Consider the following 25519-nt stretch of genomic DNA (forward strand, 5'->3'; position numbering starts at 1 on the left):
TCTTTAATGTTTAATCATGTAATTAATACTTATTATTAGACTTATTTTAAGCATGATTTAGTACTTTTAAATGATGATCAGTTTCATTATGACTTATTAATTTGCAATATTTATTTTATACGATTTCATTACTATTTTTGTTGAATATTTTAGTGTAATCACTCATCTTATATTTTGTGTTAATTATTTGCTTAAGAAACACCTTAGATAGTTATATTTTGGTTGGACTAAAGAAATATTTTGAGTACAAGTTAATTATATGTTTGTATGAAAACTTTACCGGAAAAAATAAAAAATCTAAGGTTTATTAGTTTGGTTTGATTTATAAATTTAAAAATTCGGTACAAATGATTTGGTTTAATTTGTTATTTGAAAAACTTAAACCAACCCAAAAAACCCCAAATTTTATTAGTTTGGTTTGGTTTATAAATTGAAAAATTCAACACAAATGATTTGATTTGATATTTGAAAAACCCAAACCAACCCGGTCATGTACATTCCTACGTTCTGATTTCAAATACATCGCTCAACATTTCCATACGTTGCGTCTCGATTTCAAGTACATCACTCAACGTCCCAATAAATCGCGTACGTACCGATACATCATGTAAAGTAATGTATCCGACTGATATATCTCATCTCAATTTCAAATATACCACTCAATGTTTCAATATAGCGTATGTCTCACATAAGTGATGTATCCAAGAGTTAAAAAATATTTGAAATTTCTATAATTTTTTCAAATGTTAAATTTTTATATATAATATGATAAAATAAATCTATGTATTTAGGTAATATTCCATTTTTGTATCGACCCTGCCCAATTGAGAGGAAAAATCTTGCTTTACCAAGCAACTTTTTATTTCCCAACATTTATATAGATAGAGTCAGAGGAATCAATAGAGGAACTCTTCCTTGGGAAGTTGAAACGAAATACAACTAATACCAACAAATTATAAAAATGATGAATTAATAAAAGTTCACTCAATTTTGAGAATTTATTTAGCAAAGTCACTAAATTTTATTTTATATCAATAAAATCACTCAATTAAATTTATTATTAAATCTTGTTTATATGACAAAATAATTTCTTTTATATCATGTAAATATATAAACTCCACAAATAAATAAAATCAAATTCATAATTTGATAATTCAAATATAAAATTCTCCATTTTTATGTCTGATCACTAAGGGGTCTCTTGGTCTTGATTTTAAAGCATAAAAAATAGTTTTCTTTTGAAAGGATTTTTTTGAACTTTGACCAAACATAATTGTTGCCATATTAACATCGGCAAAACAAAATTAATTAATCAAATATCATCCAATATTATTAATTTTTCTAAAAAAATAAACTTTCTAAATTAAGTAGATAAATTGAATTACATCATCAAATTAACATTAATTAATAGAGCATTAGTTGCAGTGAACAGAGCTGGCATAGTTTCAGTTTGAGCAAAATCAAGATTTTTTTAAAAAAAAAATCATTTGAATTTTTAAATTATGAATTTGATTTATTTATTTGTGGAGTCTATATTTATATGGTAAATATTTTGATATGTTAATCTTTTAAAGAAAATAAATTTTATTGAGTGATTTTTGTGGTACAAAATAAAGTTTAATGACTTTGTTAGATAGATTTTCAAAGTTGAGTGACTTTTTAAGATATTAACTCTAAAAATGATACATGTAAAAACATCAATAGAGCAGTTTAAATCTTGAAAATATCACCCTCTATTTAATGTTTTGCATATGTGAATAACCATTCAATTTCCTGATTGGACAATGTTAAATGGCCAGAAAATTTGACTTGAATTTGGCTAGAAATTTAAAAAGTCTATAATATTCTTTTTATTTTTAAAATAAATTGATCTTTTTTTTCCATATTTCAATTAAAAGGTATTAAAGTTAAAATTGTAACAATGTTCAAAAAGGTAAAATAACATAGTGTGAAATGTGTTATTTTAGCATTCTGACCAAATTTTCTGACAAAAGGATTTTTCCTTTCTGATAATAAATCAAGTACTTAAGAAACTTTTGTGTCATCCCAAAAAATAAATTAAACGCATAATGTACACTAATTTTCAAAGAAACTAGTATTCTCTCTTCACTTTTACTTTTTATTTTTATTTGTGAGTTATAAATTATCACGCAAGACATCTTCTAAATTTCATTAGCCCCAACAATTTTATTTCACCTCGAGCAATATGACGACCTTCGAAGACCACACCACTTCAAAGTAGTACGTAAAATTTGATGGACGAACAATTGAAACAACAGTAACTAACAAAGCAGCCATAGCCAACGAATGGTCTAATGATGTTTTTTTGAAGCATGCTGGAATTGAATCTGCAGTTGCCAACGCACGTGTAAGTGAAATGTACTCCAATTATGATGGAAAAAATGTCACGAGTGACACTGACTACCTATATACGAACGACAAAATTCAACTTCTACTTGAAGCAATTGAGATTGAATTGTTGATGATCGGCTATATGTTCGATTGATCGAACCATAAATATTTTACTATTAGGCTTTTGATGTTTTACTTTAAGTGTGTCTTTTGCATCTAACTGTGTCGTTTGTTATAATGAGTATCGTGTGTATGCTCTTTATTATTATTATTATCTGTCCTTGATCAAGTATGACTAATTACGAGTCCTTTATTAATTATCTGTGTTATATGTTTTGTCACGTAACTTTGTTTATTGTGACTAGTGACTACATAGTACCAAAAAAAAAAAAAAAGTATAAAGACCCTAAATTAATAACGGATCAAGGTTTTCATTTTAAAAGAGTGGACCCTAAATTCCAACACGAATATGGGAAGATGGAGGATTTTAAAAGATTCTCTTTTATTGGAAGTTGAAACGAATTAAATTAAATTAGGACTTGAAAAAATGAAACCTAGAAAAAGGATTAAGTGGACTGCTAATGAATTTTTTGGAAAGCTCAAGGGGTGTGCATTTGGTTTTTCGGTTTGGTTTTACACTATTCGGTTTGGATTTTCGGTTTTTGGTTTTGTAAAAGTGTAACCCAATCCGATCCAAAATAAATTTGGTTTGGTTTGGTTTTCCTCTATTCGGTTCGGCTTTTTTCGGTTTGGTTATTCGGTTATGTCAATAATTAATAACATATATAACCAAAGTAATAATATTTAATCCCTTAAATATTCTTTCTAATATAAATCATAAGTAAAACTTAAAACACAATACTTATAAGTATACCTATTATAGATGTAATTCAAACATAAAATATAAATGTAATCATCATGAAAGACAATAACCAAAAAGGGACAAAAGTGGTTAACTCCAACTTAATTCTAAACCTAAACATTATATATATATATATATATATATATATATATATATATATATAACAATTCGGTTTTTTTCGGTTTTTCGGTTTTTATTTCTTAAAATCCGAAACCAAACCAAAAAACCAAACAAAGTAATTTATTAATCCAAAACCAATCCGAAAAACCAAAAAACCAATCCAAATAAAAATTCGGTTTGATTTGGTTTGGTTATTCGGTTTAATCCGAATAGTGCACACCCCTAAGCTCAACCATATTTACGTTAGGCATAAAGTGGAATTCCCTATGTTCAATTGTTGTATTTGGATGAATTCCCAAAAATCCTTCAAGCATTCTTGTCTAATGTGTGTGACAAATATTCGTTTGATATTTTTTTTTTTTTAATATATATAGAAAACAAACTACTTATAATTACAACAAAGTTGTGAAAAAAAATCATTTTATTAATAGAGTGCAACTCTTTATTCGTTTATGGTTGAAATAAGGTGTTTCTTAATGAAAATGATCATGCATGTTATCGTTTTCGTGATTGAATTCAATCTTCTTTCCTATTCTAAGCCAGGAAAGAAGATGTAGTTAGGATTTTCTGGGCCCAATCCAGACTCCTTCCAACCGTAGGACTGGGCTGGGCTTTTCTGGTTCCTCCTTCCCATATTGCATTTTTAGGTGTTACTACAAATTTTATGATTTGTTCCAACATTTTGAGTTATGACTACGTTTTAGTATTTATTTATTAAAATATAATAATAGGAGTAATTCACTTTTATCATTTAAAAATAATGGTAAGGGGTATTTTTTTCTTTGAATAAAATTTGGGATTCTTTTTTATTTAACTCATAGCTTCTCCATAGGAAAATAATATTTGTCTAATTCGTCTCAATAACTTTTTTTTTTTTTTTAAACCCTCCTAGGGGAGCTCCCACCTCTTTTGCTCCCTTGGTGACTCGAACTTGCAACCTTCGGGTTGGAAGTGAAGGATGTTTACCATCCGAGCAACTCCCCCTCGTCTCGTCTCAATAACTCGCTTTTCAATACAACTTCTTTTAAATATTAAATAATAATAATTTTTATAATCACGCCTTCCAATTTTCTGAAATTCTTATAGAAACTCGAATGAAAAAAATTAGTATCTTTGGAAAATTGTTTTGAAATGGTAGTAATTTATATATAACTTTCAAATAGGAAAAGAAAATTTAGTCAGAATGATTTTTTATTTATGTTATTTTACTTTTTAAAACATTTTTATCCTTTTAACTTTAATACCTTTTGATTAAAATATGGAAAAAAGATCAGTTTATTTTAAAATAAAAAAGATATTATACACTTTTAAAATTTTCTGGCCATTTAGCATTACCCCTTTCAAATATATAAATACTACTCCCTCTGTCCCTAATAACTTGTCCACTTTTGAATTGACACCCCTATTAAAAAAATAATTAATGACATAGTGAGTTTACCATTTTACCTCTATTAATTATGAAGTGAATGAAAAGTTCTATATTTTTAAAAATAATTAATCATTTAATTGAAGATACAATAAGTAAATCATTTAATTTGTCAAAATGACTATAAAAAGAAAAAGAAAAGTGGACGGTTTTAAAGCAGAGCGGAGAAATAATGGGTCCGGTCCTACAGACCGCACATAGAAATGGGTATTGGTGTTTAACATTATCTACAAGTGTTGGGAATGTTCCAAATCTTCCTTTGACTATTATTGCACAAAGGTAAACAAAACCTTGGCCTACCTAACTTCACGTTTTTCCTCTTTCAAAACGACCTCGTTCCCTTCCTCTTCACCATTTCCATGGCCAAATCCTACCCATGTTGTCACCTTCTATGTACGTATAACAAATCTTCTTCTTTTCAAGAATGTGTCTTTATGTGTTTGATCTCTTTCTTATTCATATGTTTTTATACCCATTTCGAGTTTTCTCATATTTCCCCTCTTTGGTAGTTTTATTCCTGTTTGAGATTATTATTATTATTTTTTAAAATGTTGTTTTTGAAGAAAATGTGGAACAATGGATTTAACTTCTTTGGATTATTTGAAATATAAAATAATTTTATATCGGAAACCCTATTAGGTATTGTGACTAAATTCCTTTCCTTTTGTTTGGATAAAAGAGAATTTTGTGTATTTATACTATCCTTTCTTGTATAATTTGCTTTATTCATTCCTAGCTGCAAAGGGACCACTCTTATTTTCAAATTTTTTGATTTGTCATTTTCCATGTCTGTAGTCTGTGTTGGTGAAACGAATCTTCCATGTGATTGAGATTGTCTTGGCTTTGGCAATTTTCTAAATTAATTATTGTTAATATGTACTGTTATAGTATATATGTGTGTTTGTGATTTCCTTGCGTCGAGGGTTTGTCAAAAACAACCTCTCTACCTGCCCTTGCCAGACCCCACTTGTGGAACTATACTGTGAATGTTGTTGTATATATGTGTGTTTTGTGTCTTACTTTTAAAAAGCTACACAATATTGAGTGCTTGATGATGGCGTTTCTTCAAGATCCATGTGGAACGTGAGTAAAAGGCGGTATCTTTTTTTAGGTTGTAGGATAATGTTGTTTATTAGTCTAAATTTGGAGTCTTTTTAGCTCAAGTAAATAGATTTTTAAAGTGGAAAAGAAGGAAGTGTTCATTTGATTGTTTTGGTGTCTTTTGTTTTATGAAAAAACAGATTAGATTTTCCTTTGTCTTTAGTTGGTGGATGGCTGCAAGTGTCTTTGATGTGACAAAACACGAACAAATGTGTTGTACAATGGCTTAGCTTTTTAGTAACTTCGTTTCTAATTTATGTCTTTGTTATCAGCTAAAGGAGTTGGAGAGAGGTAGACAACAAACACTTTGGGTTAGCTATGGATCATATACAGTCAAGAGAAAGTGATTTCGAGGTAGATTTAGAGAGTGGGGGAACAACTAGTGATGAAGATGGCAGTTATAACTATGATCTGACCGGTGAAATTTCTAATAAAGAGTCTTATAAAGCGGGTAGTGGGTTTCGTGGAGTTCAATCATGCAATGGGTCTGTAAGGAACCAAGATGGTTCAAGTACATATAACAAGATTTTAAGTGCTGATGAGCTATCATCTGTTAGGCGTACAGAAATTTGGTCAAACAAAGTGAAGGAAGAGATGGAAAATTTGGGGGACAAGAAAATGAATATCGAGAAGACAAGGAAGCCAAAGCCTCCTAAACCACCTAGACCCCCAAAGGGTCCATCACTGGATGCCTCTGATGCAAAGTTCGTCAAGGAAATATCTGAGCTTGCTATATGGAAGCGTAGAAGGACCGAAAGAATGAACGCACTGAAGAAAATTAAAAAGGAGAGCGGATCATCTTCGAGGATGAATATATTAGCAACGGTGATCACAATTCTGTTCTTCTTGATTATTATATTTCAAGGTACGCTTCATATCCTAGGATATCTGAACTTTTATTTCGTCAGCAGTATTGACAGTATGAACTTCTTCATAAAATTTGTTATCATGGAGATCTTTTGAATATTCTTCTTTTTGGCTTCTAAACCAAATATGTTGTTTTATTGGTGACAACTTTAATTCATCAGCAGTATAAGTTCATTTCTTTTGTTTTCAATTCCGCTAGTTTGAAGATATATCTTAGCTTTCCTGTAGCTACTGAAATGACCGAGGAAAATGAATATCACAGCTTTTGCTCCAATACTTCAGTCTTCAGTTCTTGCAGGAATATAGAATTCAAACATATATACTGTGTGATTAAAGGCACAGTTAATTGAATTTGGAGCAACTCAATCAAGCTTCGATGATTAACATTCCTTCTGTTTTTCACTATTCTTGTTCAACATTCCTTATGAGAACTGTCGATATGAATATGAAATGGTAATGGACACCCAGAAAAAGCATGATGAGTTTCAAAAGAGATTTAACAAATAAGAAGAAAGGGAGAGATCAAAATTCCAGATAGCAGCAGTTGCCTTTATACTAAACTATATGTCCTTGCTTATTCAAAATGCTCCGAAGATCTCATTAGCTAAATGCATGAAGTCAATTTGAGTCTGTCATTATTAAGAGCCAAAACCTCTTGATTTGCAAGCTTAAGATTTCCTCTTCCTCTGGTTGAATCATATAATGTCAGAAGCTTACTGAAACTTGTTTTCTTCACTTTCCTTGATGCATGAAAATCTTAAGCTGGTTGAATTGGCTTACTTCTAGTGTTTCAATTGTAGCTGCATGTATGTTGATGCCATTAAATAAGTTGTTTCTGATTTTCCAGTTAGGCATCAAAAGGTGACGACTAAGTTGTGCTTAATGAAGCATGGCATATGATATATATTTTGAAGATGTACTATTTACAGCTTTCTTGAGCACAGTTTACAATATACGTACAAATGAATTAGAATTTTAAAAAAAAAATGCATGATTTGGAGCTAAACTTCCTTGAGAGTGGTCATCATCTGTTAAAAACTTGTTAAACTTTGTCTGCTTTAGCAAAACTAATATCCTTTCCTTTGTGGAAATACATGTGTGTTTATATAACAAACAACGGAAGAAAATTTCAAAACAAGGAAGATAAAATTCTAAGCACATTTGCTATCAATATGGGGGAAAAATCCATAGACACTGTCTGAGGAGTTACTACGAACTTAGCTCAACATTGATGGGGAAAATCAAAATACTGTTGCACAGTGACTTGTCAAATGTACAATCTAGTTTACTTTTCTGTTATGGTCCCTTATATGGATTTTACTCTCAATGAAGTGAATCATGATTATGTTTCTTATGTTACAGGTGTTTTGGGCTCTCGTGTATGACACCAGTATGTATGTCGCCTTTAAATTCAGTGGTAGGTTCACATACAACTTCTTTTTAACTTTTCTGTTCGACTGATTTATGATGTGGCATCTCAAACAGTTTTAGAGGGAGTAACTGGGGATTCCAATCCCCGTACCATCTTCTGTACAAAAATGTTGGTCGTGTGTTTGTATCTTGAAATAGAAATGAGCTTCCACAAATGTCTTAAGAGATGCATGGTTTATTAGGCTCTTAAAGAACTACTGAAACATGACATTACCTTCCTTTGTTTTCCTTCATATACACACAGGAACTTTACCATGCAACAACCAACTGCTTTACTGCAAGTCAAGAATGCTAACCTAGGGTTACTTGTCACTTTCAACAAGAAGGAGGCGCGCTCAATCATTTTACTGTACATATTATTTTTCAGATTAAAGTGCCTTTACGAAGTCTTGCTGGTAGATTTAAAGTGTAACTCACAAGTGTGTTATCTTATCCTCGAATCTTCCCCCGGCCCAAAAAAGACAGCAAGGTGAAATGATTCGAGGGAAAACAATGATATCAGCACAAGAGGAGCAGGTCTGATGATTTACTAACAGCTCAATTCTTGCATCAATGCAGATCAAGGTTTGTGGATTTGGAATTAACTGAGGAACTGACTCAAACAAGTAAAATCATTTTGAATATTTTGGCTAATAGTGTCTGCTTGTTGTACAGAAATGTAACAATTAGTATGGATTTTGTCAAGGGTTCCTGATATTTGTAGGTGCTCTTAAGTAGCTAGAAAAAGATACTCTGATTTCATGCCCCTGGGAGCCAGACATGACTTTGGTGATGTACAGGGGCCATGGCAGAGGTTCACTTGTGGAACGCAACTACCGTATCTTGATTTGAGATGTGCACCTTCCTAATGTTTTGGTTATGTTAGCCCTTCATTTATGTATAGCACCTTTCTTCTATGTGATTCGACTCTGAGGTCAAACATTATAAAACCCAAAGTGTTTGTTTCTATAGCAGATGAAAAGATTTTCCAACAGAAAAAAGTTCAGTCAAACACCATTTAAGAGAAATCTTCAATTTTTGCAGTAGTTCTGAATATGGTTTACTTTTATTCTAAAGCTAACCTTTACATATCGAGCTTACATATAAAAAAATGATAATATGGTATGGATGCACTAATCAATTTATACTCAATAGAAGGAAAATAAAGAGGGCATTAGTTATTTGATGTATTCATACAATGCAAATGCCTAATTCTCACTCTATTGATCAAAAGACAATTCCAAACAGGGGGAAAAAAACCCTGATGCAGTTGGCTACCCCCTATGAAACATCCATCCAAGTACAAAACATGAGCATCATAGCAGAAAGTTTTTCTTCATGAGAAATACTACCAACAAAATGAATTAATTAAGCTTTCACAGGTTCAGCTCTGGGCCTCCAAAGTCCCAGCCTATATTTGTGAGTGTACTTCAGTATCAGCTTCCTCTGCAAACACCAAAAGCAAAGAGTCAAAAGAGGCTTACGGATGCAAGCAAAAACACAGCACAAAGAATTGATGTTTGTAATTCAAACAACAGTGGCATGATGAGACTAAGGCGTGCTACTTATCAAAATGATAGAAAAACATACAACTATGCTTGCACTATTCTCCTCATTTTTTTAAAATTGCATATAGAAACTAGTTCTAACTTCTATGCACTTGTCCAATCATTTTCTCGAGTTACACTTTGGTAAAGACTTTGGAACTGTTCACATCGATCCTCAAACAAAAAGATTACTGTACTAAAGACTAGAAAGTGTTATTAGTCACCGGGAAATAGCAGACTTGATCCAATCAGCAAAATTTTCACTTTGATTGCAGCTTATTGGGTTTTGGTCTCAGCGCAATATTGCTAAGTCTGAAAAATCTCTGGTATTATCAATCAAGAGTCCTGGTGTGGCTTTGTTGTCATAGTTAATGTTATTCCTTAAAAGACACAACATTCACTCCAAGCTATGAATTTACCTTTCAATCTTCATATTCATGTGAGGCAATTAGACCCAAAAAGCTAATTTTTCTACACTTCTCGTTCCAGTTGTTGGACAGTCCAAAAGTAATCAATTGTTATTCATTCTCTATGATTGTAGACATCTTTTTTATACCGACTTGAAAGTACAAATGTTTTAAAATACCCCAAGATTGTAAAAAGTAAATAGAAAAAACCCAGCTTTTCTTCCCCCCGCACTATCTTACAGTATATACTACCACCTGTTTTCCTAGCGCTTTTAAAAATTTAGGAATCAATTTCAGCTGTCCTCGCAATAATTTCTAATCCATTCTGTGCATAATGATAATACTCTGAGATCCCATAGATTAACTTTGCAGATTGGAGGGTAAACTTCACAAAACAGACTAATTGATCACCTCAATAGGATAACTTGCATCGGACATCATCTTTAATCACATTACATCATTTAAAATACATGTTTAAGGCTTTAAGCACACCACTAACACAACTTATGCCCTTCCCCCGTAATATCTCATACTCGGCTATGATGGACAGTCAACTACGAAATGTTTTTCAGGTAAAGTTATGAGGGACCAAACTTCTCCATGGAGATATTTTTCACTCGAGTTTTTTTTTTTTTTGAAAATGGTAATTGTTTCTATTTCTGCAGAACAGTACATAGGTTGTACTGAAACCGTATTTACATAAGGAAACTCTAAAATACCGACCTATCCCTATAATGAGTCTAAGACATCAATGATAGAGACGGTATCATTAGAGTAAATTTGATTACACCAAAAACACAGAGTCGAAATGCAATTCAGTTTAACTTGTTGCATACTACTCTCCCTATTCTCAAAAACTCTAAGGTTCCTCTCTTTCCATATTGTCCACCAAATAGTGGCAGGGACAATTCTCCAGTTACTTCTATTTTTTGCTTGTGTCCCTGCTTCTTCCCAGCTAAATAGAGCCTCTGAAATTCTCCCAAGCATGGACCATGAGATGCTTTTATGTCTCAGGAACAAATTCCACAACTGGCCAGTGACTTCGCATTGGATAAACAAATGATTGACTGTTTCTGCAGTTTTCCCACAGAAAAAACATCTAGAGCAAAGTGTAATTCCCCTCTTCATTAAATTCTCCTGTGTCAATACTGCTTCTTTAGCCAATAACCACACAAAGCAAGACACCTTGTAGGGGATCTTGGTTCCATATATGTTTCCAGGGCCACTTGAGTAGCTGCAGATTTGGATGATTCAACTTCTTGTACACTGCACCTACTTTAAAAATCCCTTTACTGTTTCCCAACCACTGCAATCTGTCTCTCCCCATTTCCAGACCACTAAATTGATCAATGCTTCTAAAAAATTCTGTTACTCTTGGAATTTCCCAGTCATTGAGGTGTCTTCTAAATACAAAATTCCACCCTTGAGGAGTCCATAAGTCAGCTATAGTACTTTGTTGCTAAAGAACTAAATTGTGGATGTCAGGGAAGAGAGTCTCCATATTTCCTTCTGCATGCCAATCATCCTTCCAAAACCTAGTTTTTATGCCATCTACCACTTTGATCTTGGTGTTAGGTTTGAATTCATTCCAAAGTTCTCTAATGGATTTCCATAAGCTAACACCATAAGGGGTGGTAACCTCCTTTGTCATCCAACTATCACTCTCTTCATATTTTGCCTTTATGACTGAGCCCCACAGATTCTGATTATCATTTGAGTACTTCCAAAGCCACTTCATCCTCAAAGCTTTACTCTGGTTCTTCATGTTCTTGATCCCCAGACCCCCAACTCTCTTTTCGGTGATCACAGTTTTCCATTTGACTAAGTGATATCCTCTCCTTTCCTTGTTCCGTTGCCATAAATTTTTTCTCCTGATGCTATCCAACCTATTGATGATTCCCGGTGGGATAGGAAATAATGACATCATATATGTTGGAAGTGCATCAAGCACAAAATTAATCAAAGTTAGTCTTCCCCCTATTGATAAAGATTTTTCACTCGAGCTTAGTTACCCACTAAATCAGATCATAGATTTTAAAGCATAAAAATAATTTTTATGCCGATTAACATTTGGATGCAATAACTTACGAACCAAAAATGAATGTGCTTACTGGGTCCTAACGTTGATCATACTTCGTAATCTTGAATGCATTCTTTTAACCAACAATCTAATCATAAAACATCTTTGATAGACATTTAAAAGTATCCATTATTTTCTAGATGAAAAGGACTTCAGTACTATCTCTTTCTTCAGACTGGCAAAAGAATGTAGGTCTTTTCTAGATAAAGAAAAATGTAGGCCTATTGACGCTACCAAAAGTGAAACTTTTGGCCCAGATTCATTACACTAATCTATATATACGTGATTTCATCGCAAAGATGCTTTGAATGTGATATCTCATAATTAGAGAGATACAGTGGATATGCAGAGAGCAGAAGACTGGCATTTTCACATTGGAAATCTTCTTACAGCAGATTGTCGGAAAGGGAGTGCAGGCAGTTTCCTTCTCAATATGGATCCTAGGAGCACCAAGGACAATTTCCTCTTTTATCTGAACAGCAGCAGGGGGTTCCGTCTAAACAATGTAAAGCTTAAGGAGGAGGATAATCCACATTATATGGTGCTTAAGGTGCAAGAAAGCAGGAGAGGATGACAATCAGTTACTACTTCACTGTCTTTTTGCATACAGATTATGATATGTGCTGTGGAGCATACCCATAGTATGATGTCAGGCACAGAAAGAAAGGTGCTTCTAGTATGGAAATTCAGAAGATGGAGTATTGGAAGTAGGTATTTTAGCGCTCATATGGATGCTATTGAAATATAGATTTTGGGGTATAGGTTTAACCACCTGACTCCCCTTTTTCTGGCATGATATAGTTATTAAAGTTTCTCGACGTTGAGAATGGGAGATTAAAGGTATGCTTCATGAACCAATCAAGGCATTTCGTTAGGAAAGCATTTAAAGGGGTAGGAAAGCCTGTTCCTATAGGTCACCGGGAGGCTTTTTGTCTCAGATATATCTTTGAAGCACTTTTGTTTCTCTTGTTAGTGCTGACAACTGGATGTCTTTATTCTATATAATCGTGTCGGATTGTAAGATTTTCCACCTACTGCAATGCATATGCGATTTCAAAGCTAGACAATCCCCACTAGCTTAACAATTTACACTTTAACAAGCATAGAGCTCATAATATCAAATGCCAAAAACGAATGGAAAAATAAAAATGCTCCCAGTAGCAACTCTTTCAAAGCCTTAACCAATGATTCTTAACATTATTCATCATCACATCTATTGAGATTTTCGTACAATGGTGTAACTAGACACTACCTACAATTAACCATCGAATATGTGTTTTATCATCTTGACAGAGGAAACACCCACACAGATCTAATCCCTTTGGTTTTGAAGAATTACTTCAACGCTGGAAAGCAGTAACTTTTTCAGAAGAAATATTGGACAAAAATGAAACAAATTAAAAGGAAAGGAGATAAATACTAACATGTTTACAAGGGATGCCAAGTTTCTTGAGCTTAAGAGTGCGAGTAACAAGAAGCTTCGAGAAATCTCCAATCTCCGATTCAAGCTTCTCAACGTGCGTCTCTACCCCCTTCCCTACTCCATTCAAAAACTCTGGAATCCCCACCTTCACTGCACCCACCAACTTTCTTATCATTCCAAAATTATGGGTTTCAAAAAAATCAATTCTTTATCAAATTTCAAAATTGAAATTGAAATTACCTATATAAGGATTGGATTTAGAGGAAAAGCTAGCGAACCCAGATGTCACAGAGTTTGAAGGTACTGAAAGTAATCTTCTGTTGGAAAATAGAATTTGCCTCCACGCCATTGTTGAGCTTCCTGTGGATTGAGAGCTTCTCCGGCTACTTCCTGACGATTCTGAACAAAACCCTCACACAATTACGCAAAGATGAGAAAATGATCAAAATAGTTCCTAATGTATTGGGTTTGTTTTATTTTGATCCTTTATGTATAACCTTTGATAAATATAATCCCTAATTTATATATAATATACATGATTTGGTCCTAACTTTAGCACTTTGGCCACTTGCACTTCCCAAAATGTATTAACACATTTTTTCTGAATTACTTCAATAATAAAATAAATAAATATAAGAGCAAATTTCAGGAATAACAAACATAATAATCATATTAGCATTCTATAGCTATAGTTTTGCTATTTGCGCTCCATAGCATCTGATTTGTATAAATCGCAGGCATCTGATTTACCTATATAAATCTCACTTGCCACTCTCTGAAATCTCGCTCACCACTCTCTGAAATTTGCTCGCCACTCTTTGGCTTGCCTCTCTCACTTTATACAAACACAAATGTATAAATTGTGTTTGTATAAAGTGAGAGTGGCGAGTGAGATTTATACAAATCAAATGCCTGTGATTTATACAAATCAAATATTCCATAGCAAACAATGTAAATAGCAAAACTGTAGCTATAAAACTCCATATGATATTTATATTTGTTATTCCTAAAATTTGCTCTAAAAGAATCCGCTTTCCTGCAACAAAAAATATGATGGCAAGTTAATCTCTATGGGCTCCATGGCCCAACAATATATTGGATAATCTATTGAAATGCATCTTGGACTAAATTGATAAACTTCAGTGTGTATATTGAAAGGTGGACGAATGTATGTTATATATACGTATATATAATTATTCCAATATTTCTATGTATCCAACATGGCATGTATGCGCTGATACAATCTATTAAACGTGGATATACAAACTATCGTAATTGTATCACAAAGTGAATAGATGTATTGATACAACAAATTTGAGTGAACGTATATAACTATTGTGATTGTATTCATACAACAAATTTGAATGAACTTATGCAACTATTGTGATTGTATTCATACAACAAATTTGAGTGAACACATACAAGGGATACCAAACAGTAGCCATTGAACAGATTTAGGGTGTGGGGTGCGCGTTCCCCGAATTTCAGTAATTTTTTAACATATTGAGAAATCTATTAAATATATAAGCGATTTTTATTTAGAACTTTGTAATAAAGTGATCTCTTGGTTCACGGTTGAATGAAACTTGCTTAATTAGTAACCCTTTGATTGGGGTGTGCAAAAACTAAATTGACCGATAAATCGAAGTGAAAAAAAGATGTTATTATTTTATTGTTATTGAGTTATTGGGCTAACGGTTTTTAATAGTTTTATAAATGTATAAATTATAGGAACCACATATTATAAGTATTAAATAACATCATATCCCTTCTAGTTTTCTATTTACCAAAAATCCCTTAAAAATGATGTTTGCGGGATACATAGCATTGTGCACGGGATACATTAGGTTTGATACATTCCACATAGCGGGATATATAGCGTTGTGCACGGGATACATTAGGTTTGATACATTTCACATAGTGGGATACATAGCATTGTGCATGGGATACATGTGGAATACATAGTGTTGTGCACGGGATACATAGTGTTTGATACATTCCACATAGCGGGATACATAGCGTTGTGCACGGGATACATAGGTAAATAAGGGATTTTTGAAATTTTTGAAATAAGTATGGATAAATGGATATTAAGGTAAATAAAGGAGTGTAGTTAAGTAATTTGTCCTTTATAAATAAAAAAAAGATCGGGTTATCAGTTCGGTATTGGTTTGTAATACTGGGTTATTGGGTAAACGATAACCCATTAAGACTAGTAATTTACTACTTTTACTTGGAGTCTTGGACATGAATATTAAATATTAATCTTAATACCTTACTAGTTACTTTTAGCCTTCAATTCACACTTCACACTGACTTTGAATTCACAACTTCACATTATACAAAACGTCAAAACCTAAAGTAAGAACCCTATTCCTCTTAATTTCTCTTTGTGTTACACTTGTATAGTTTTTTTCATGTTTGTTATTATTGTTTCTATTTTATGAGGATTTCTAAAGTTATGTTGTCGCGTCAAATTTATTAGAGAAGTCATATATTTGTTTATAAGTATTTTCTTATTGGTCAAACCAAAAATTGAACTGTTAAGGACCAAAACTGATAAACCAAAAATCGATAAAAAATTTCTTATTAATTTAACGTATTTAGAAACCGATAACACATAAAACCGAATAGACATGCACACCCCTACCTTCGATTCCTCTTTGGCATATATAATAACATTTTTTAAAATTTGAAATCGCTGAGAACTCAAATCTCGAATTGTCATTATAAATGATAGGTAAATGCATAACAAATATTTATAGTATATACAGAGAGAAAAATATCCAAAGATAAAACATTTTCGAGTTGGAAAATAAAATGAGAAAAAAATGTAAAAAGCAGATATGGTTACATTTACATTTGACCAACAAATTCACTCACTAAGACTAAAGACTTCCTTATAAGTTTATATTCTTTAATCTTTATTTTTTGTTAGTTTATTATCATCATTTGATATATAAGACCTGGCTTTAACAGAATTAATCATATATTATCTATCATCTTTACAAATAAATATTCTATCAATATTTTTCCCACCGAGTTAGTGGAAGAAAAAGATGATATGATTGAGAATATCATCATGCAAAATTCTGGAAATTTGGGGAATGTTTTTGCCACTAAGGAAACTTAGCTGCCTTTTTTAGGGCCTCAATTTGCACAATTACGATTATAATCTCAAGACCACTCACTATTTTTTCCAAGTTATTTTCTTTTCCTACTATCAGTTATCTTAGTCCCCTCTCTCTCTATATATATACACATTAATTTTAGTAGAGTTTGATATCTCTGATTTTTTACGAGCAAACTATAAAACTAGGGAAATCGGAGAGGTTTGAAGAAGAGAAAAAATGTGAAATCAATTCAAGAGTATAAAAAGGTTGTATTGTTTAGCCATAAAAAAGAAAATAAAAGTATTTTTTGCTAGTATATTAGATTAGCCAAATATGTGGTACAAATTTATTTTGAGCAGTCTTATCACATAATTGAGTCCTGGACATAAATAAGTTGTGAAGCAAAAATGGCCCAAAGTAAAATTTAGTCGTGCCTTACTTGTCTGATTGTCTCTTGATGAAATAAACAATAAAAATAAATTAAGCCCAGTCAACACGCTAATAAATTTAAATATTCTTTACTAAGTGATATAGTCCAACTCTGTCCTTTTTGCTATTTTATGGAAACACGTTGTGAGAATGACCTTTTTTTGATACGTAAAATGTATCAAAATGCTTTTTTAATTTTATTATCTTAAATATAAAATGACAAATAAAACGAAAGAAATACTATTTACACGGCTATAAAATCTTTTCATTTCTGGTTATTATACGTAACAGTTCACCAAAATTTCCAACTACTTGCCCCCACCCTTTTCTCATTATGAAAGGAAAATAACTTTCTTGATAGGACTAATATAGAAATGTGTCACTTTCTACTGTGTATTTTGTGTAATAAATCATAATTCAATGACAAATTTCCCAGACTTCTTTTTAATTATTAATTTGAAGTTTCGTACATTAGTAAAGTTACACGTGTTAAATGAAGTAGAATTTTTTTCAATGAGTAATGAAATTTGTACCTTTCAAAATAGTGTAATTTGATAGCGGGAACTGTTATAAATAACAAAAACTACACACTAGTGTACAAAAGGGCAGCAGAAGGTTTTACAGAAAATAACATCTAAATAAAGGGAACAAAAAAAAAAAGGACCTTATAGTAAAATTCACTATGAGTTGAGTGCACTCTTACCTAATTGACAAAATTACCCTCAGCTCACATCACGGCACTCTTCACGTGCTTGATACAATATCAGCCTTTTCCCCCAAGTCATCAACTACTCGCCGGAATGTCCAAAACCGGTCACTGGCCGATTAATCTTCCGGCTATCCCGATGTACGAACTTCGATAACTATAACTACATTCGATATAAATAGAAACTTGAAATTTGCAATTCAGATAGTACATCCACAGAAAAGGAAGAAAAAACAGAGCATAGAGACGAGAGCAATAGATTCAACGGCGGAGATGATAGACCAGACAATAGAATCAACGATGTTGAAAGGCAAGTCAAGGCCCGGCCATGACCACCGCCGAGGGGAGGAGGCCGAAACGACGCCGTCGTGGCTTCTCGAACTCCCATTCGGCGTGAAGTACGAAGTGAACATCCTTGGCCACCGCATAAAGGACGTCGGAAGTGAAAAATTCAGTTGGATCCACCTGAAAGATGACGTGGAGGACCGGTGCCCGCCTGACTCCGCCATCTATCTGGTTTGTTTTTTTTTTCTTTGAGATATTGTTATTTGGCGGAAGGGAATAGAATATTTTGAGTATATAATCTTTTTCACAACTTACAAGAGGATTCCTACCAAGTGCTAAGTTGGGGGATCTATATATAGAAAAAACAAATTTCCAGTGTTCGGTTTGAACCAATAGAGAAATGAAAATTGAACTAAGTTTAAAAAAGTATTTTAAGAAAATATTAGTTGCTTTGTTTCTATCAAAGACAAAAATAAAATAAAAATATAGTGTCTGAATAAGAACAATGTTTAATTATAACCAAACGACAGATTTTTTTAAAAAAAAAAAGATAAGTGCTACTTTAAGAGATATTTTCTCAGTACCGGTTCAAACTTGTATTTTTAAAAGTATTTTTGAGGTGAGTCTCAGAATAGGAAATATCTAATTTTCCCTAAAATATATAAATAAAGTAACCCTCATACGAAATGGCTCCTAGCTGGTTTGAATTGACTTAAAAAAAACACTCTCTTTGCTCAATTATAATTATTCATTATTAACTTGATACATGAATTAATAAGCAGTAAATAATAGGGATAATCTTATCAAATCACCATTATTAAATATAAGTCATCTAAATATTCATTAATTTTATAAATTGGACAAATATTATTGGGCATCCCAAAATAATTAGTGGTCAGGCAAAAATAGATCGAGGGAGTAATTTTAAAAAGTAACTTTTTAAAGTCAAACATATATGACTTTTAAGTCAAAAAAATAAAAAGTAGAGAGATTCCTACTTTTGAATTTAAACTTATTTTAAGTTATTTTGAAATTAATCAAACACTTCCAAAAGCTAAAAATAATTTTAAAATAGATTTGATGAACTTTTAAGCTAATCCAAGCAGGCTCTCCATCATAAGTAATCTTGTGTTATTATATTTCTCACATAATAATAATTAGTATAACTTTTTTCTATGTTATTTTATTTAAATTTATTGCTTCTTAATCTCTGTACAATTTAATTATATTTGTCATAGCATTTGATTGCAACCGTCTAAAATAAATGCTTGTTGAACCTCTTGGTTGTCATAGAGTAGAGAAAGCATTTTAAAAATTCAATTATTTTCGATGATAATTCTGGTTGTGACTTGTGAATTATGATGTTGAAATTTAGGAGTATAGAATTGGAACTCTATCCAAAAGCCATTCTACTTCTAGTTAGATAACGAAGGGGACAACTCGTGAGGATGTCTAATTTAATAAAGTTAAACAGAATTAATTAAACCCAAAAACACATGAAACACAACTAATACTATCTCCGTCCACTTTTAATTATTATTTGTATAGGACAGAAATATATATATGTATTTGTATTTATGTGTACTGTCTCTCTCACTTTATACAAACACAAACATAAATTATATATTTGTGTTTATATATAAAGTGAGAGGCGAGTGAGAGATGACTGAAAAAGAGGAGAGTGGCGAGCGAGATCCAAAGAGAGGGAGAGAGGCGAATGATAACTAGTTTGATGCGAATTAGAATTAAATGAAACTGTAGCTATAGAATTTAATTTAATTTAATAGTTTGCTATAATACATAATTTTTTTAACTACCTTTTATGTCTATACAATTTTAGCTATATAAAAAATAAAATAAAAAACTTATCTCAGTATTTTTTTGGCACCACAGTAAATCAATTTCGTATTCATATAGAACTTAGTTTCCATTAAAAAATTTATAAATTATTGTTTTTTCATAGATTAAATTTCTGCCAATATAAAGAATTTTTTACCAAAATATGCCATTGTTTAAATCAATTCACCAAAATAGTATGCTTTTAATTTTTTTTACAAAACTAGTATAAATGTGGTTCACAGTAACGTTTTATGCTTTATTTTATTTTAAAAAAAATTAATGGGAAAAAGGCAAAAGTTCACGGAGCAAACAGAAATAAAACGTTATTGTCAATAACGTTTTATACTTTGTTATCTTGAATCACGTTTTAGAGCTAAAACGCTACTCAAAGTAACATTTTATATTTCGTTACTGTAGATCACACTTTACAGCTAAAGCTCAGTCACGGGTTCTGCATTTAAAGAATCGAATCCTGCAAATTTTACAGATTATAAAACGTTACTGGCAGTCACGTTTTATTTATAAAACGTGGCTGTCAGTAACGTTTTATGTAAAATTAATCATGAGCCATCGAATTCTACAAATTAATAATAAAATCCTGCTATGTTGGAATCTTACAGATCATAAAACGTTACTGTTGATCACATTTTTACATTAAATCGTGACTATCAATTACGACACTCTGTTAAAGTAAACTTTTTCATTTTTTAAACTGACCACATATGATTATAAAATAAACCTTGTTGTAACAAATGTTTTACACATTCCAAAATCTTTGCTACAATTTTTTTTTATACTTCAAAACTTTGCGGATAAGATTGACATAATTGTTTTGGAAATGTATGTAAAGACCAAATCAACAAATCAAAATGATATATTTCAAATTAGTGGTCAGCATGGTTATCACATGAATTTATTGGTTCAAAATCATGGATTTGCCACGGTTAGTCAAGCTCATTATGCAGAACCAATTGCTCAACCACCATTCCAACAATTGTTAATGTGTGACCAACGATCATTTGGTGAAGGTTCAAGTAGCCCGAGGAAATATGAGGGCAGGTAAAACAATAAATTTATGTTTTACTGAATTTTAATATAATTAGTTGATAACATAATTTTACACATTATAAATATACATACATAGATTGTACGCTTTTTCTTCACCGATGGTTCACCACCTTGGCTTGCACCTTGATTTGTATCCTCCAACTCATCACCATCCACTTTATTGTTAGAATCATTCAACTCATTACCTTCTACAGGCGATGAGGAAAAGTTTGGGGCGTTGTCAAAATATTGAGGTTGATTACTACCAAATACATTTTCAAGTGATGAAAGACTTGGATCCCTTTATATTTGTGGAGTGTGTGGTGTCATGTATGACACAATCTCAGTGTTTGTTGGTTCATAATCTGAGGCTGCTTGGAAATCTTGTGTGGCTTGATCATCTTCACCCATTTCAATAGGCGCTCGGCCTCTCTCAATAGCACGTACCTTCCTACCCGCAACACCACATTTTCCTCGCCGATGAATAGGGGGATGCAAATGGTCAGACATTAGCTCGTCTCTTCTATAATTGGCTTGCACATGAACCATATCTGCCTCTTGCACATATGCCAAATAATTAGATGTTTCATCCCGCATCATTGCACGAAACCCGTAAAATTCCTCCATTGATGGATTATCACCGAGTGATATTGCTTTATTAACCATCAAATGAATATGACATGCTTGTCCAAAATAAATTAATTCTATGAGGGAATCGGGTACCAAAAAGATTAAGAAACATGAAGGCCAACTTGACCAAGTTTGTAAACCACGCAAAATTAATAAGGGAATCAGATTTTTAACATGTTGAGTCAATTTTCATAAAAAATGCGGCAGACCAGTAAATTAGGACACCATGAAAAGAATGAAATCATATCCACAAATCACAAATATAAAGTACAAGTAGAATAGATGAGGAAAACTTTGATATATATGTTAACTGGACAAATCATATCCACAAATATAAAGTACAAACTTTGATAGAATGCTAATTAACTTATTCAATATGCTAACTGGACAAGTTAAAGTAAAGAAAATTAAGTTATCAAACTTACCATTGTTTCGTATGCCGTCGCATTAGGCACATAACCTTGTTATTGTTGAGGACTCGAAATAGGATTACCAATGATAAAACGAGTAATACGTCTAAATCAAATAAAGTAGGGATCATCATACCAAAGTGATCCATGAATTATTGGTGCATTACATATATATTGGTCAATATGGTTCCAAAAATGCAACCATTGTGCATGCTCCAACTCTCAATTTGTGTTTGGTCTTTCTCGACGATCATGGTGAAAATGCGTAGCGTCAAATGGAAATGGAGATGGTATCGCCTGTACCAATCCAAATTGCCTCATAACTCGATCGGGTAAATGAACCTCAACAATATCTCAACAAAAAATTGGAACTCTAGCACGCCATATATCTCTTCCAACGCGACAATATTCGGGAAGACTCTCAATTATGTCAGAAGAATATGGCTCCCAAATAAACTATAACAAAAAAAAGTGTTCACAATTACAATATATATGAAAGTTAAGAGAAAACTAATACAACATCTTACCTGATCTTCTGTCATGGAATCAAGCGCATCCCTGAAAACTCTTAACACATGTTTGGTAGTGTCGGTCCAACTAAAATGTGCAAACCATTTAGCAGCATGTGGAATGTATGAGTCTCAGGACGCTATCTTTCAACAAATATTTTGCCAATCCACTACGGACCTATGTGGCTCATACCTAACTACCGGATTACCTTTCACGGGTAAGTCATGCAATATCTCCATGCCTTGTAAGGTGATCGTAGCCTCACTCGTCCTAAAGTGGAATGTATGAGTCTCAGGACGCCATCTTTTAACTAGTGCAATGATTAAACTACGATCTATAACGGGCCTATGAGATCTATAAACACCATATAATCCGGATAATTTAATCATATCTAGGACTCATGGATGGATGGGATGTTCATTTACTATGTCCAAAAACTTCTCATCACATTTCCTTGTGTTCAAAATCATATTATCATTTCCTATCCATATATCTCGTGACCTATGAGTGAGTTGTTCAGTTAATACACACGGATCAAGTGGAGCGGGATCCAATTGGTAAACATTATTAGCAACCATAAAAGAAATACCTATACAGAAGTAATTATTTTTAAAATAATGAACCAACCAAACAAAGCAAATCAAACTCAAGTACAATGTAACTTAGAAACTTTCCTCAAATGCTTCACCACGAACATTTCAATCATATCAATTAAAAATAAGCTTTTCTATAAGAGTTGTTGAGGAAATTGAATATCATCACTCAAATAGTTTCAAGTACATATAATTTCTTATTCTCATAAAAAGGGAAAAAAACAGAAACTAAAATGTCATTTTTTAACAAAAAGGAAAACAACAAATTCATCAACTATAAGATAAACATCAGTGTATGACAAAATTATCTCAATCACAAAAAAAATTGTTCTTTTTCAAAGTTTTTTTGACCGTTTTTTAAGCAAATCTATAGACGTCCTTCAAATTTTCGAAAGTTTCACCTCTAATCTCTTGTAGTGTGTCTAATCTTCAGTAGTCGAACAAAACTCTCAAATCTCTTGTATAGAACAAAAGGGTTTCAAATCGAGTAAAGATTAAGCGTCAATTCTGTAAGCAAGAAGATCGCTTTTTGTTTATCGCCATAATTGCAACCTGAAGGTGGGTTAGGAGAAAGAAGAGGGTTTTTTTGGGTCTTCCGTGAATCTCTCCATTTTTTCTTCCGCAATTAGTACAACTAAATTGGGGTTTTTTGTTCTAGTGTAGGATTAAAAGATATATGCTTAAAACGTTATTCCCAATAACGTATTAAAGTTAAAATGTGATTTCCAGTTACGTATTATTATTTAATGCCGTTAGCAGTCCGTCCCTTTTCTCATTAATTTTTTTTAAATAAAATAAAACATAAAACGTTACTGTGGATTACGTTTATACTAGTTTTTTTAAAAAAATTAAAACATACTATTTTGGTGAATTGATTTAAACAATGACTTATTTTGATAAAAAATTCCAATTTAAAACAAACATTCAAATAAGTTTTTTACGAAGAGAAAACATTGTAAATCATAAAATATAATTTTTTAGAATTTAGATATTAAATAAATAGTACTGAAGGTTACTTTTCCATAAAATATCAAAGCGGTGCTAGAGCATCAATTATTAATTTGGACCAATTCAATAATGTTTACTTAGATCTTATATTAATATCAAGAAATCAATATTAAATGTGTATAAATATTAAATATTAATTTATGCTTAGTACAAACTTTTTTATTTCAGTTTGTTTGTCGTACTTTTCCTTTTAATTTTTTTTGATAATTTTTTGATTTTAGTTTTCTACATGATATATTCAAGAATACACGATTTAATTTCATATGAAGTAAGTTTGTGTGTTTACAAATGGACCCTTAAGTGATTTTGACACCATGAAAAGTCAATATCATCGTGTCGTATTTGTTGGTGATTTGTATGTTCATACAGAAGCACCAATACTTGTTCATTAAGAAATAGACTTAAGAGTTAAGATGTTGTGAACTGTTACATTGAATAGAGTGATGGTATGCCATGTTCTCCTAGGCATTACTATTTTTATATATAAATCTATTGTTGTATTATTTTATTTGTATTTCATTAATATAAGTGGATCTCTTGAAGATATTCAGATCAACGTCAGATCTTTCCATCCAATTAAAGATGGTTTTAATATTATGCTATTAGATTTATCTGAATTTAACATTTCGACATCAAATATAAATTTATGTATGATAATTTAATTTTTTTTTTATCAAGAATACTAATTTGATATGAATTTATAACTTAAATTAATAATAAAAACCTATAAAATTTAAATTTTAAATTCGCATTTGTACTGAACTTCTGATCTTCCTCGGTTTCATTGTAACTATCTATCAAATATGAAATATTTATTGACATAATCAATTCGATCGTTACAAATAATCCAAGTGTCATTTGATAATGAAGAAATTTGTTTTCGTAGATTAGAAAATTATTGCATTTGTTTTCAATTGAACTTGTATTAAATTCAATTTTTGCAAAACGTGCTACACTAGTATACAGCCCCCCCACCCCACCACCTTTTTTTGTTTATTTTTTAAGGAGACTATAGGGATGTATTACTTCATATTTTAAAATGCAACAGCGTTAGATCCATGGCTTCTGAAGTCATATATTCCCTTCAATCACTTTTACTTATCCACTATTCTTAAAAATAAATTTTTATTTATCTATCACTTTTAACCTACAGACAATTTTTATTTTTTCCATGTTTTATCATAACATTAATTACTTATTCTTCAAATAATTTTTCAAAACCTAATACTGAACATCAATTAATAGAGGTAGTGTGGTAAAATAATTAAATTATTGTTTCTTAATGAGTGTGGCAAGTCCAAATGTGACAAGTAAAAATAAACGAATGAAATATGAACACTGCAAGATTGTGATA

General features: G+C 31.8%; 3 protein-coding genes across 6 annotated transcripts in view; 1 reads left to right on the forward strand and 2 right to left on the reverse strand.

Annotated features, from left to right (window-relative positions):
• Positions 1-25519, reverse strand: part of LOC125815804 (ADP-ribosylation factor 1) — a 168810-nt gene that overhangs the window by 42915 nt on the left and 100376 nt on the right. The gene's annotated exons all lie outside the window — the stretch shown is intronic.
• Positions 5067-8855, forward strand: LOC125815803 (uncharacterized). The gene is made up of 4 exons (XM_049495358.1): positions 5067-5153; positions 6134-6726; positions 8091-8145; positions 8404-8855. Exons 2-3 carry the CDS (start codon positions 6180-6182, stop codon positions 8111-8113), a joined length of 570 nt encoding a protein of 189 aa, XP_049351315.1. The 5' UTR covers positions 5067-5153; positions 6134-6179; the 3' UTR covers positions 8114-8145; positions 8404-8855.
• LOC125815809 (uncharacterized) lies at positions 9277-14088 on the reverse strand. Its single transcript, XM_049495368.1, has 3 exons — positions 13836-14088; positions 13597-13745; positions 9277-9584 (listed from the first exon to the last, which is right to left on the reverse strand). The coding sequence occupies exons 1-3, from the start codon at positions 13942-13944 to the stop codon at positions 9507-9509; spliced, it is 336 nt and encodes a 111-aa protein (XP_049351325.1). The 5' UTR covers positions 13945-14088; the 3' UTR covers positions 9277-9506.

This window comes from Solanum verrucosum, unplaced genomic scaffold (genome assembly GCF_900185275.1).
Source record: "Solanum verrucosum unplaced genomic scaffold, falcon-dt-bn FXZP01000261.1, whole genome shotgun sequence".
In the NCBI taxonomy this organism is placed as follows: domain Eukaryota; kingdom Viridiplantae; phylum Streptophyta; class Magnoliopsida; order Solanales; family Solanaceae; genus Solanum; species Solanum verrucosum.